At 48.1% G+C, this 14,027-nt stretch overlaps 1 protein-coding gene across 1 annotated transcript in view; it reads right to left on the reverse strand.

Annotated features, from left to right (window-relative positions):
• Positions 1-3,863, reverse strand: part of LOC128268659 (WD repeat-containing protein 47) — a 47,728-nt gene extending 43,865 nt beyond the window's left edge. Inside the window, exons 1-4 of the mRNA XM_053005820.1 lie at positions 3,143-3,863; positions 2,725-3,000; positions 2,468-2,640; positions 55-449 (exon numbers count right to left, since the gene is read on the reverse strand). Of these exons, the coding sequence (XP_052861780.1) occupies positions 55-449; positions 2,468-2,640; positions 2,725-3,000; positions 3,143-3,863 (1,565 nt within the window). The remainder of the gene's footprint in view (positions 1-54; positions 450-2,467; positions 2,641-2,724; positions 3,001-3,142) is intronic.
• Positions 3,864-14,027: the final 10,164 nt, after the last annotated feature.

A 14,027-nucleotide genomic window follows, 5' to 3' on the forward strand; every position in this document is an offset into this window, starting at 1 on the left:
GAGCCTTTTTCTTTTCACAGACATATTGGGAAGAAGGCCCCCGCGAGTGCTCACTGTGGTTTGGGCTGATCGTAGATGATACCGGCATTCGGTAGGGGCACTTGGGGAGCAATTCCCTGCACCGACGGGACCGGACTGTTGGCACTAGTGAGACCTCCGGGACCGCCGCCCGGGCTGGAGATGACGGACGCCGGCACGGACGTTGGCTGGTGGCTGTGATGTGGCAGCCCCGTTGGGATGGCCGTCGCTGTTGGCTGTGTCGTCGGCACCTTCTCCGACAGCGAGTCCCGCCGGGAGCTCTTGGCAGTCGAGCTGGTCGTGTTGGGACTGTCCCGCTCGGCACTGTTCTGATGAATGTCGCATGCCTTGACCACGGCACCGGCCACCGCCTGTAGATCGGGTGATTTCGACTGCACGGAAGCAATCTCGTCGATCGACGGGAGTCCCTGCTGCGGAAGGGAGCAGAGAATAAACCGAACGTTAGCGGCATCGGCCGGCCCTACGGATGGAGGTGTTTTCTGCTTTCGATAACGTGGGAGAACAGGGAGAATTGGGAATGCAGGTACGATTATTTGCATACGTGCAAGCTTGTAGACCTTGAGTCACTGCCATCACTGGCAATAGGGTGCAAATTACCTACGCGCAACAGTGTACGCATCACCCACGTGGCTCTTAGATAAATGGCAACGAAATAATGATCATGTTTCACGTTCCGGAGTGACATCGGAAATATTCTTTGTTTGTTGCCGAAGGAAAAAGTTGTCGGATAAATGGTTCGATTAAACAAAAAGCTTACAATAAACTGAACGAAAAGTCAGCTTACTAAACTAAACTGAATCGTGGAAGCGTTCGAATATGACAGTTAGAATTCCGCGCAATTCGGACGGTTACTGACGATACTGTTACCGGTCCGACCGTCAAATGTTACCGGTTATCGATCGGTGTGATCGAAACGGCATCGAACCGCGGTTAGCAAGCCACCGAAAGAGTTGAGCTTATCAATATTATCTTTTGGTATCGAATAGCGATACGTGAACGAAAGCGAAAGCGTTGGCCCGTTAGCAGCCTATCTATCCGAAAAGGCTCTTCCAGCTTCTTCTTCCGGGGACCACTTTTAACGTTTCTTTTTGGCGTAGCGGCTTTTTACTTAATAAGAGTATAACGCAATTCCCTAATTCAACTGCCAATTCCACGCTTCTTCAAGTTCCTACTCCGATAACTATTTCCTTTTCTCACTTTCCTATCACCTCGCAGATTGTTTGTTTTCCTAAAAATCTATATGCACTTCGTTTAACCTAATGACCTATATAAATCACGCGATATCGCAACCAAACGAAATGGTCAAAACGTGACTCCTGCTCGAGTGTTCTACTTCTCGCCGGTGGCTCAGTAAAGGGCCCTTATACGATAAATCTAGGCGCGTTTGCGGTCGTTGCCAGACCGAGGGGAAACCGTTTCTTCTGGGGACCGTTTCACGTTACTTTTCTCAATAGAAATCAATTCGCTAAAACAAATATTGACACTCACAGACGAACGGGCCTCTTGTAAAAGCGGTAACGGACACCCGGAGGTCGAAAGGTGCCGTAAGAGCATTCCGGTTTCCCGTGGGCCGGCAGCCAGGCAAACATTCTTTATGTCACCTGACATCGTTTTCATTGCTATTTTCTTTACGTTTTTTCGTTTCGTCTCTTGGACCACGCTTGGGTCGAAAACACGAGCGCGGCTTCATTCATCATAGAAAACCATCTTTTTTATGGTTTGTTTGCACACTTCCCGGCGAGGGCAAAGCGTGCATGGAACCTTTTTCCGTTACTGTTTTCCTCCCCTAACTTGAGCCAAGGACCTGTAGCCGCGTTTGGTGTGAGATGAAAAATGACAGTGACACGTGGAAAGAGTGCTGGGCTCGCGAGCGAGCAACGCGTTACTTTCCGGCTCTGAAGGGCCAACAGCATTTCAGGTCCGCTCTTGTCCTGCATTCCACGAATGCTAGGCCTTACACGTGTCGTGCCGCGCTGTAGCGGCAAAGTCAATGACCACTCGTGCTTATCACTAGCGCTATCCGTAGTAAATATTTAACTCCCCATCGTACGCTACAAGCCTGCAATATTCTAACGCAAATATCGATTTTCTTCCAGTTCTTTGAGAAGGGAGAAATATGCCCTGCGCTACCTCGCACACTTCCTTCGGAAACGGTACAAGAAATCGTTCGACGTTCGATATGCCCCTAGTGCCCTACTACCCGGAGTGACTCCTGGTCTGTGCTGCCGACGGTGCTGCCGCTTATCGTTCTTTAATCTATCACCTACTTTTTCCCTGAACATAATGACCGGCCGACAGGTTGAATCGTAAAAGCCGGTTCTTGGGCGTACGGTTGGTTGCATAATCAGAACGTAACTCGCCACAAGCGGGAGGAAGGAACTACTAGACAGGGCACGCCTTAGACACCTCGAACTCTCCTCGAACGAACCTGATACTCGACAAAGTTACTGCTACGAAACGTTTCGCCACCGTCCCCGTTCTCGAATAACCGGTCCACGCTGGAGGTCATCAGTTTGCCGCTGCTCGGCTTGATGCCGGTCAGGTGGAAACTGGCGAAGCTGGAACGGGACATCGGAAACGATTCGTTGGTCGCTTTTGGATCTGCAAAGAAATCGAACACACAGAAAACGTATATCAGGAGAACGGCCAAAAGGTGTACGCGGTCCACATTATCGTTCGACTTACTGAGACAACTCGAAACGGCGTCCAGGGAAGGCAGCAGCGAACGGGTCATGATGTCGGCGGCACTTCGGGGCCGCGTGAATGGCATCACCGAGTGGGGGAAGGTTTTCGGTTTGATCGGCGTGATGAGCATGTGCTCGGTCCAGGACGTCTCGAGCGAGGGCTTCTCCAGCCGTTCGACGTCCACGTTCAGCGTTTTCTGCTCGAACGGCACCGCGAACGTATCCGCCGGTATGCTCTGTAGCCAGCTCAGCAGCGAAAGATCCGAATCCGTGAAACCTGAAAGTTTACCAAAGCATAAATACTTCTTGGCCTTTGGTTTGGTGTGTTTGAAATCGGTGTTTTTGAAAGACAAATTTAGAATGAGCGTGAGCGTGAAACTTGATTATCATACCCTCCGTTCATAGCGGCCCCATTTTACCTATCGATCCGTCCAGGACGCGTGAAAAGTTGATTTTCTGACTCGCCGCATCGGCCGCTCCCGTTGCCTTCACCTGGCAGTAGTTCACGCACGACTCGTACAGCACGCCCTTGATCAGCAGCTGCACCAACCGGTCGTTCTTCGCCGACAGCAAACCGGGCGAACCGGACCGCTTGTCGCCGGGCAGAAACTTTTCCACCAACGGAAAAATCTCCCGAAAACACTGGACCCGCGCCTTGCTCGGATTCCAGTCCCGGTACTGCAGGTGGTCGCCCAGCTTCGGCAACGTCAACAGCAGACACAGCCCCGAGTACTCCTCCTTCGTCGGGCACAGCTTCTCCAGCTCGCCGAGCACCTGCACCACCTCTTCGACCGCGCCTTCCACGTTATTGATCAGCGGCGGACCGGCGGCCAGGCCGCCCGCTTCCGACTTGATGCACAGCAGCTCGATGTACTTGTGGCGCAGGATACTGTACTTGAACTGCTTCATGTCGAAGTTCTGGAGCGCTTCCAGCGGCTGAATAAACTCCACCACGTCGTCCCACTGGCCGTCGAGAATGAGCTGGCGCAGGAAGAGCACATCGTCCGAGTACTGGCCGTTGATGACTCCCGTTTCGCGCTCGAGCGATAGCTGCGAAATGTGCAACTCCCGGTTGTTGAGAAACTCCAGCGCCAGCCGCACGATGTCCTCCTCGCGGAGCGATAGTCTGGCCGGCGACATGTTGCTCACATTAATGGCGCGGATTACCGCCGTCCCGATAATCTATGTCTGCGGCCCAAGAACCTACGGAACGCGTGAGAAGGGGAAAAATGTAGGAATATATTAAAAATTTAATAAAAGCCCTTCTCCATTTGTGAAACCATTCCGATTATGGTGCTAGCTATGACCAGGGGTGTAGCGGCCCAGAGCACTTTCTTCTGTGCTCCCTTCCCGGTGATCAACACCGGCAGACCTCAAAATGGTGCGCAATAAACTGGAATTACATTTCTGATTCACAGCAACGTCTGGCTCCATTCCACAAGAATTCCACGATTCGGGAACTTTGTTGCTCAGTGGCAAGTCAGAGTCTCCGGGGGTGGATTCGCAAGAATCGGCCGTTTATCTCTGTCATTCCCGGTGGGCTTTATCTGTCACATTATCTCACAAATTGTCGATGACTATCGTCCGCATTTATCTCGCTCCCTCTCATTGAGCTTCTTCACCGTCCGGTGTATCTGGGCACTCAAGGGGAAGGAATTATCGGTCCATATCTTTTGGCCTCCCCACTTGAATGCATAATGGATGACCAGTCTGTACGATTGCACGACATGCGATAAAGGTTCTAACAAAAACGCATTACATTTTTACTCAAAAAGTGATCAAGTGAATCAGCGTTTAGCAGGTACAGCCGACGTGACGGATTACGTGGACAGCGCATCCATGAAAAAATACGACTAATTTGAAGCAAAATAGGTTAGCAAACCTTATCAGATAGCATGGTGATTTCTTCAAACGCGGCATGTTAAAGACTCATGTAATTATTCATCATTTTCACTTCGTTTATCTACCCATTCATCATTTGTCTGATATCGTTTATTTATCGAAGTATTTAAATCATTTCATTTACGGATTTCGGATGAATAAATGTCCTTTTTGTCCGATGCGGCCGATACCACTGAGTTCTAGTCATACTTAATATTTACTTCGTCCGTTTTTCGGCTCTAAGGATGGTTTTAGATTACTATTGTGATCCATTAAAGTTATCGTTATGCTTTAGCTCAATTTCATAGCAAGGAAACGACATTTTATCACTGCCAATCCTCTATTATTCAGCTCTTCGTAGCACACTCCGAGGCGCTCCAATCCAGGGCATTAGGTTAAACACTGACATTACATTCGATTGCAGTTTTCCCGAGCGTTCCACTCAATTTGACACCTTGCCGCTAAGGTTCCGCAAAGTGGACACCGAAGAAAGAAGTGAAAAAATGAGCATAAACATAACCTTTACACACAAACGGTTCACCCCGAGTGAAGATCCCATAACTTTCACCGGATGGCGTAGGAAAACCTTCGCTGGCCGTGCTCTGGATGGACGCTCCTCCCAACGAGCAGCACCATTAATAGGCCATCGCTTACGACAAAGTGGAAAGCCCCGTCGCACCGGAGACGATGGATGACTGGCCGGCCATAGGCCGGTCAATCGCCCCACTGGACCTCGAAGAGTTGATGAGCTATTGGCAATGGTTCCCCGCCACATGCGAAAGAGCGATCCTCTCGCGATCGCCTTCGGTAGCTGCCCAACGATCCTCAGTGAATCTGCAAACCCCCGGCACGTGGGAGCCCCCGTGCCGTTTGTTGCAGTCACCAACCGGCTCCTCCACCGCATGGTTCCTCCTGCCTTTCGTATTTGATGACTGGCCACTGCCTAATGCGTTGCCCTTGCAAGCTCTTTTACAGTGCTTACCAGGCTAGTTTTCGGGTTTACATTTTTGGGCACCTTCGAAGGACGTGAAGAACCCAGAAAACGGAAAACACAAATCGCTAACAAACGATCGATCGCATTATCGTTTAAATTTTTTTTGTTAATTTTGCTACGATTAATTCATTAGTCCCGCGATTAAGCGTGAAAATTGCGTTTAGCATGTTAGCCGATCCGTTTGGGCCGCCTCTGAGCGGGAAAGTGAAATTTGATGAAGCGTTTTCGGGAGGCCCACGGTTTCTTATTTGGGGCACGCGCCCTGCCTCTGGAGTCTGCCCCGGCACGCGGGTGCGACCCACAAAACGAAAGCGCTGCAAAAACAACAACGAATGGCGCCGAAAACAAAAATATGGACCACGGCGATCGGCAAGTGAAAACGGGCACTCAACGTAACTATTCTGTGGTCCCAACCCCAAGCGAACGTTTACGGAAAACGCTCCTTAAAACTCGGTTACGCGGTGCAGCAACATGAAAAATATACATGCTTCAATTCGACCGCCTTCCGAGATCGTGTCACGTGAACCGAAAAATGTAATCGTTGGATGGGCCCCGTCGGATCTAACGAAGCGTGAAATTAAAGTCGATCATCTCGCCGCCGGCCACCATCTGGAAGTCGGCGCTCGAAATCACACAAAACAGTTTGGGTATCGCGCGTATCGGAAGTTCTTTGCCGGCACATCTTGCGGGCCGATCTGGGGCTGGATCATGCGGAAAACGTGATTAGCATTAGATTGATCTGGCCCACAGTGGGCTGGAAAATCTGCGTCGCCAATTCCGGGGCGCGATGCGGGTTTCAACGAAACGCAAGTGAAGCGATCAACTCAACGATGAGTGTTTAAATCGAATGTCACGCCTTTTTCGTCCGCCGTTTGGATGCACCAGCGTGGCCCGACTTGAGGCGCTGGTACGTGGTAAAAGATTCTTCCAAACGAAGCCAAAGTCTCACGAAAAAGGTCTCAATGCGAGGCCTTAAAATGGGGTTTCGGAGATGACTACGGCGGACCTTTAATTAAATTTACATTTACGATCATTTTTCGTTGGCCGATTGGACATCACAAGAGCCAAACTAGCAAGGACAAAATAATACAAACACATTACATTGGGTGGGGAAAAAAGGAATCCATCATTTGTTGGGTGAAATTGAAAATTTTTATTTAAGATACTTCCAATGGTCCGATTTGCGTCAAATATGTACCATTTTGTTGGAAAATCTGTTGCCTTTTTAAAGTTATGGGCTTCAGAATGCCTGTCTCATAAAAGTCTTGGTCGTTATAGGCGAAAAACTCTAGCAATATTTTTTCACAATCGTTTCTTGTTTTTTAAATTTTTCATCATTCAGGAAAATTTGTAATGCACGAAAAAAGTATCAATCGCTTGGTGCAAGGTCCAGACTATACGGTGGATGCACTAAAACTTCCCAACCAAGCTCCCGAACTTTCTGGCGAGTCACTAAAGACGTTCGTAACATTTCGTTGTCCTGTTGGAATTACCCCCGCTGATAGAGCAGTCGGTAGTGCTCTTCGCTGTCACGCAGCTGGCCTGGGTTTCGAATCCCGGGATCGGTTGTCACTCAACCGGCCATGGTTTCGATTCCCGATACCGGCGTGACAGGGGGGTTGGCGCGGGGCTAACAATCCCGTCCGTAAAAATTAAATGTTACAGAAGAGCATCAGAGATTAGCATTGTCTCTGGTGCCAGGCCAAGACTGCTCAGCGGTTGTAGCGCCAAAAAAGAAGAAGAAGAAGTTGGAACACAAAACCTCTTCCGTTGGCCGATTCTGGTCGGTTCTGGTCAATCACTAACATCAAATGGTGCAGTAATCGACAGTATAGATCTGAATTTAGTGTTTGGCTACACGGAAGCATCTCATAATAAACGATTCCTTTCAAATCCCACCATATATCCAGTAGAACCTTCTTGGCTGTGAGTCCTGGTTTGACCACCGGTTGAGCTGCTTCAGCATGCTTAAACCACGATCGTTTTCATACATTATTGTCGTATGTATCCCGTACCTCATCCCCAGTACCCATTCGTTTAAGAACTGGGCCAAAATTTGCGCCAAAATTGCGCAGATGGAAATTCGAGCCATAATGTTTTTTTGGTGTAAATAGGGTGATGCCCAAACATCGTGCTTCTTTGTGAATCCAGCTTTGCGCAAATGGATTTAATGGCGCAAATGGCTGTTCGATGATTGATATTTAGCTCCTGGCCGAGGCTCTGATTACTAACATGCCGATCTATTAGGTCTAGGTGTTAATTCGTGCGGTTTACAATACATGGCACTGCTCACTAAGTATAACGAATATTTTTGAAATGAAATATGTGTTTGACAGCTACTGTCATTACGCATCTAACGCAGTATATGTTTTTTTGCTAAAGTGCAAACAACACCGTTTATAAGCATTTGAACATGTCAAGTTTTGTTCCTTGTAGAGTAGTTTTGTGGGGAGTACTTTTTCATTACTGCTTGCACGGCAGCAAAAGGGGTTCTTGTACCGAATCGTCACTGGTTATGAAAAGGGGAGTTATTACAAGAATCCTAAACGCAAAAAACCCTGCATACAGCTTGGTGAACCAGGGCCACCGCAACTAAAGCAAAATATTCCTTGCGCAAAGGTTATGCTGTGCATATGGTGGGATATGAAAGGTGTGGTATACTTTGAGCTTTTAAAACCTTACTAAATTGTTGAAGGACAATCCCATAAACCACAATTAATCCATTTGAAGTAAAGCTTTGGCCATGAAACGACGGAAATGGGATAAAAGACATGATAAGCTGATTTTTAAAAAGGCAAAACTCGATCCCACATCGCAAAACCGGTTTAAACCTATCTCGAAAATGTCGGATGGGAACTATTAACCCCCCCGCGCTATTCACCAGATGTTGCTCTTTCTAACTAGTATTTGTTCCGTTACATGAGTAACGATTTGGCAGCACAGCGGTTCTTCTCTTATGAAGGTATAGAAAAATGGGTCTCTGACTGGATCGCTGATAAGGATAAGAATTTCTATCGACACGGAATCGAGAAATTACCCGAAAGATGGGAGAAAGTCGTCGCTAACGACGGGCAATACTTTCAATAAGTTAGTTATACGTTATGTTGTTGTAATTAGGTTATAAATATTGAATAAAAACCGCACGAATTAACACCTAGACCTAATAGTTTGATTATTTCTGTGATTTTGTCGACATTTTCGATGACGTGTATGTCTAGGCTTTAACATAAAAAATAACTGAAACGGGTCGACGAAACCAAAATCTATCGCAACTAGCTGTTACAGTATTGGCACCAAAAACACCTTTTTTCGCCTTTTTCAAAGAAAAGCTGTAAAATGTATCCAATTTTCTCTTTGTTGTCTTCTATCGTTAGTACGCGGTAACTCACAACTGAATGGAGTAAACAAAAAACAGTGACAGCATTTTTTGAAGTGTGAAGTTTCAGCTTTAAAACGAGCTTAAACATGAAACTGTACGATCGATACTTCACGAGATATCGAACACTATAGGCATCTAGCGTAAAAATAATGAATTTCGTTTTAAACCACCTAATATAACGCAGAAAAGGATGATTTAAATTAGACCATACAATTCTAAAAAGCCTAAAACAGCATTGAAAATGTCAAGGCCTCCAAATGACACCTCAAACAGCAGAATACGTAGGAAAAAACGAGCATCACTATTGCAGAGAAGCATATTGCACACCAGAAAATCCTGCGCCTCGCTTCCTAATCTCACAGGAATGGAGCCGTTGAATGGAGGAACGTGTCCTCAGCATCATTTCCGGAGCAGAATAGTTGCGGATGTAGCCTGCACCGCGCACCAGCCCGGGGTCCTGCGGCTTGCTGCACAATCGGGAACCGCACAGGCGCTCCGGGAAAGAGACAGTACCAGACGAAAGTATCGATTCGTTGCCAACAATGGCGGCCCGTGCAGAGGACCCCAAGCAAGGTCCCCCGGCGGCTCGCCGCAACGGGCAAAGAGTTGTGTAACGTGAGAGCTGCCCGTTGCCAGACGATAGTTATCATGACACGTCTCCCCAGTGTGACCAGTCAGTGAGAAGTGTGGTGTTTGAAGTCACAGCAAAACCCGTTGGAAGTAGTACTCAACGCCATAAACAACGAGCGTCAGTGCGCGCTGGGCTGAAGATGCGGAAAACAAAAATAGGTACCACCCTAAAAAACCTTTGCGGAGAAAGCCGAGGGTTTCCCAACGTTTGAGAGACCCCCCCCTAACACGGAGAAGAACTAAAGTGCTAATTTCCATTTTCATTTTCATCGCGTGCACGTCACGATTTATGCTTTGTTTGGGACCACAGCTCGTCGCTGTTTTCCATTTTTAATTCTGTTTTTTAAGCATTTTATTTTTCGACGCACTTGGGTACACGTTTTCGCCAGTTCCTGTCTTTTCGTTCAGTTAAGTTGTCATTCGTTTAACGATTTTCTTGGGCCGTTTTCCGTGACACTCGATCGCTCGGTCGCCCCAAATCAGACAAATCAACAACTCGCGCTTCGTGCTGTTGCTGACTGTACAGGAGACCCCGGCCAACCGACCGACATTCAATCAGGGAGGTCGTTGTTTGAATAACGTTTTTATGCTGTTTTTGACCCCCGCTTTGGCGAACCGGTCCTTGTCGAGACAGCCGGCAGCAGCGTGGGGTCGCCCAACTCCCGATGATGATGCCGCGGTTTCGTCGTCGTCAAAACACTGGCTGCAATCGAACTCCAATCGATCACATGCTGTTTGATGAGCTGTTGAATGAAGTGTTTCCGTCGTAAAAAACAAGGCGAAAAACACATCGACGGAAAGGAAAAAAAAATCACCCAACACGCCGGGGCACATGAAAAGGAAAAATACAACAGTTTCCTTATGATCCGCCGAGGCATTTGGGAGATGCGGCCAGGGAAAGAGGGAGCCAGCAGACGCCGACAAACGGAGGTCCACCACATTATTGTATCGTGTTTCATGCGCGTTTGACTATTGTTTGACACGAGCCCCGCACGAGGTATGGAGCGGAGACGGAGCTTGCGCCAAATATGCCACCAGCGCATGCTTTCGGTATGTTGTGCGCTTCTCGGAGCGTCTCGGAGCGGCACATTCAAACGCTCGGTGTGAAGAAAACGTACGGTTCCGATGATTGATTCGCCTTCGCCACGGGACCCGCCGGGCGGTCTCAAAGGCCTAGGGGAGGCATTTAAATTTGAAAAGGACTTGAAATCGATAAAATTATAAAACTTTAATTGATTGATTCAATCACATCTGCGCGCTACCGTTGGGCTGTAATGTCTTTGTAAGATCCACATTTTACCGCCAGAACCAATCAATTAACGTCGGAATTAGGGTGAAACGGATTCATTTTTATTGGCCGCACAACACATCATAAATTGAAAAATAGTAGAGGGTCCCAATTTTCACCCATTTTCGTTAGAGACATTTAACAAGTTTATTTTAGATGTTTTTTTAACTTCCCCTTAATGAACAAGAAGCTTGTTGGTTACTATTTTAACGACGTGAGAAGGTTATCGTATCGTAACAAAACAGAAACAAATGTGCCGCTGATGCCTTTGGCGATATCCCAACGCCGGCTGGTGCCGAGCAGAACATCCAATCTCTGGCAGAGTTGCGGTTCGCTTCTTTTATGCCACACCATAAAGAGCAGAAAGAGCACGGCTGAAGCATAAGTTACGCACTCCGGACCACAACATTGACCGGCTGGATCGCCCCTTCAGCCCAGATAGCGGTTCCAGAGCCCTTTGCCGGTTAATGATGGGCGGTGTGCGCGCACGCGAAACAAGCGATTGATGAGCCACACACACACACACGTGGCCAACGGGCAAAAGGAGCGCAACAATTATGTAGCAGCGCGCGGTCCGCGCTGAAGCGTTATTAATTATGGTTTAGTTAGTCCCGGGGCCGATTCAAAACAGAACCGAACGCTTTTGCCGGGCGTGCCGATCGAACCGACCGACCGTGGTGGCCGCGGCATCGGGGAATCCTTTCTATTTTGTTTTTCTCGTAAATGGACTCTCACCAGCTGCAGCCATCGCGCAGCTGAGACTGAGATCGGAGTCTCGGAAGACTTTCCTTGGACCCGGCGCGCTCTGGGGTCTACGTTTTGCATACTATCATTACCGTAACGATGAGGCGCAGTGCCATTTGCATACGCGTTACGCTTCATTCTTCGTTCGTTTTCCCTTTTGATGCTGACGGCATTTGAAGTATTGCTCGGTTTCGCAATTGTGCCTCGTGAAGTGAAACATTTTTATTAGTTAAAAACCAATATGAGTTTTGAAAGAAACGGGAAAACCTAATACAGTAAACGAAAAGGTTAATATAAAAATTAACTTAACAAACATTCGGCGAAGCGATGGTAAAGTAGCAAAAGCGGAGGCAAATTAAAAGAAAATATAGCGCAAGAACCGAAAAACGATCCATCCAGCCGGCGGACAACGCCCAGAGAGCACGCTGACATTGAGCGATTTCGTTGGCGATTGCACAGTAAAAATAATGATGGCCAGCCCACGTCACTGTGCGGGTTCGTGCCGTGGCATTCATTTGCCGGGTGCGCCAGGCTGGTTTCCGGCCAACCAACGTGCCCCAACATAAAAAAGAACTCAGCGAGCGCGCTGGAACACCACCCACTCTGGCGCGCCATACAAGGAGTTCGATCCGGTGCGTTTCCTAATCCCACACAACCACACCCGAGACCCGAGAGAGCATGTCATGGCGTATATTTTGGGACCCACGGATTGGGACCCACGGATCTGAGAACAGAGATTTTACTCGCGACTCAAAACGGAATAAATTAGCTCGTGCAATCCTACGAAAGTCGATCTGATTGTCCGCAGAGGATTGCACCGGATTGATCCGGTATCGTGGTTTAGCACCGAAGGAACTGTATCTCCCCGTAAATCCTTGGAGCTTGGTACTCCAAGAACTCGGGCCGATGATCACTCACACGTTATGCTTTGCGCAAGACGGCGCAAAATCATGCAAGACAATTAACTCACCCGGTTTAGGTGGGGCCATCTACAGTTTCGAAACAAAAACTCGCCATCGCGAAATGATCTCGGTGCAGAAATATGCTGGCCAGAGGCACCATGCGGCCACGTTGGCCGCGGACGGACGGTTTCTCGCCCTGTTCCGGGCATTTGATCCGGGCGCCGTAAAAACGCAAACGATCGACTGCTTCTAGAGAAGTCCCCGGCGCTGATGGTTCAGGGAAGCGTGAAAAAGCGGAGAAAAATTAAACACCTCCATGGCGAGACAAAAAAAAGAAGAATCACGAAGCACAAAGTGGCCGCCGACCGCTCTCTAAGCTGCAATTCTTATGCTTATGCCCCTCCGAGCGCAACGCAAGAAAGCGAAATGTTCTTCAAGAAACCACGAACGTCCCGGGCGCAGATTGCATTGCGCAGAACTGGTGCATGCAACGGGTGGAATGGTTTGAATGCAGCAAAAATGCCAATTATCGGAAAATTGGAGAAAAAGCCGCCAGCAACTGGAGCGTTATCAAAATCCCGTCCGTTCATGGGTGGCACGGTAAAAACGGTCCGCCCAGACAGAGCATAACAACGGACAGAGATTGCACATAGATCGTCGATCACGGGGGTGTGACGTCAAGGGCGAAACGTCTCGAATCGTTAACCGCTTCAAAGTCGATCATTTTAATGAGTCTTACAGTCAATGAGACGAGCCGAGTTGGGCCTAGTTTGAAGCCACCACAGTCTACCCTACACAGTGGGGTCGGAAAGTTTCGAGCTCGAAACTTTGTGTCTCTTACTAACAAATGGCATTATTCGTTTGAAACTTACATCGTAACTTATACCGAACATAAGTTGGAACATTTTAAAAATCGCCTAATATTCGTCATTCATCGCATAACGTGTTTCATTTTGTTTAAATTAAACGTTTAAATTAAACCGAGTCAGCAGGCAAAAGAAAATTCCGGGAAAACTGCAAAAACTCCAATAGTAAAACAGGAATTAAGCATCAACAACATGGACACAGGAAGAGAATATGTGTAGAAAACTCGAAGTATCAAAAGATAAAAATATTAAACAGACATCTGTTGGGTGAATGATAGCTCCAATCTTGCCACTTTCTTGCCACACTCTATGCATGGTGTCGCTTTTCTCCCCAAACCGCAAAACCGTTTCCTGCCGATAACACGAAACGATAATGGGCAAGGCACTTACGGACCCGTTTTCCTTTTTGGCTGCCATAAGGCAGCAAACAGCACAACCATCCAGATTGGGGCACACTTCTTTTGCGAGCCACGAACAATTTTCCACGCTCCTTAGAAATGGCACATTACATCCCCATGGCACGTCATACTGGCCCGAAGTTTCCGCAGCCGGCCAGCCGGGGCGCGTTTCTCGGCTTTCGCGTTCACCCAACCCAAATCAGTCAAACGGAACAGCGCATC

The sequence above is a fragment of the Anopheles cruzii genome, chromosome 2, assembly GCF_943734635.1.
Source record: "Anopheles cruzii chromosome 2, idAnoCruzAS_RS32_06, whole genome shotgun sequence".
Classification (NCBI taxonomy): domain Eukaryota; kingdom Metazoa; phylum Arthropoda; class Insecta; order Diptera; family Culicidae; genus Anopheles; species Anopheles cruzii.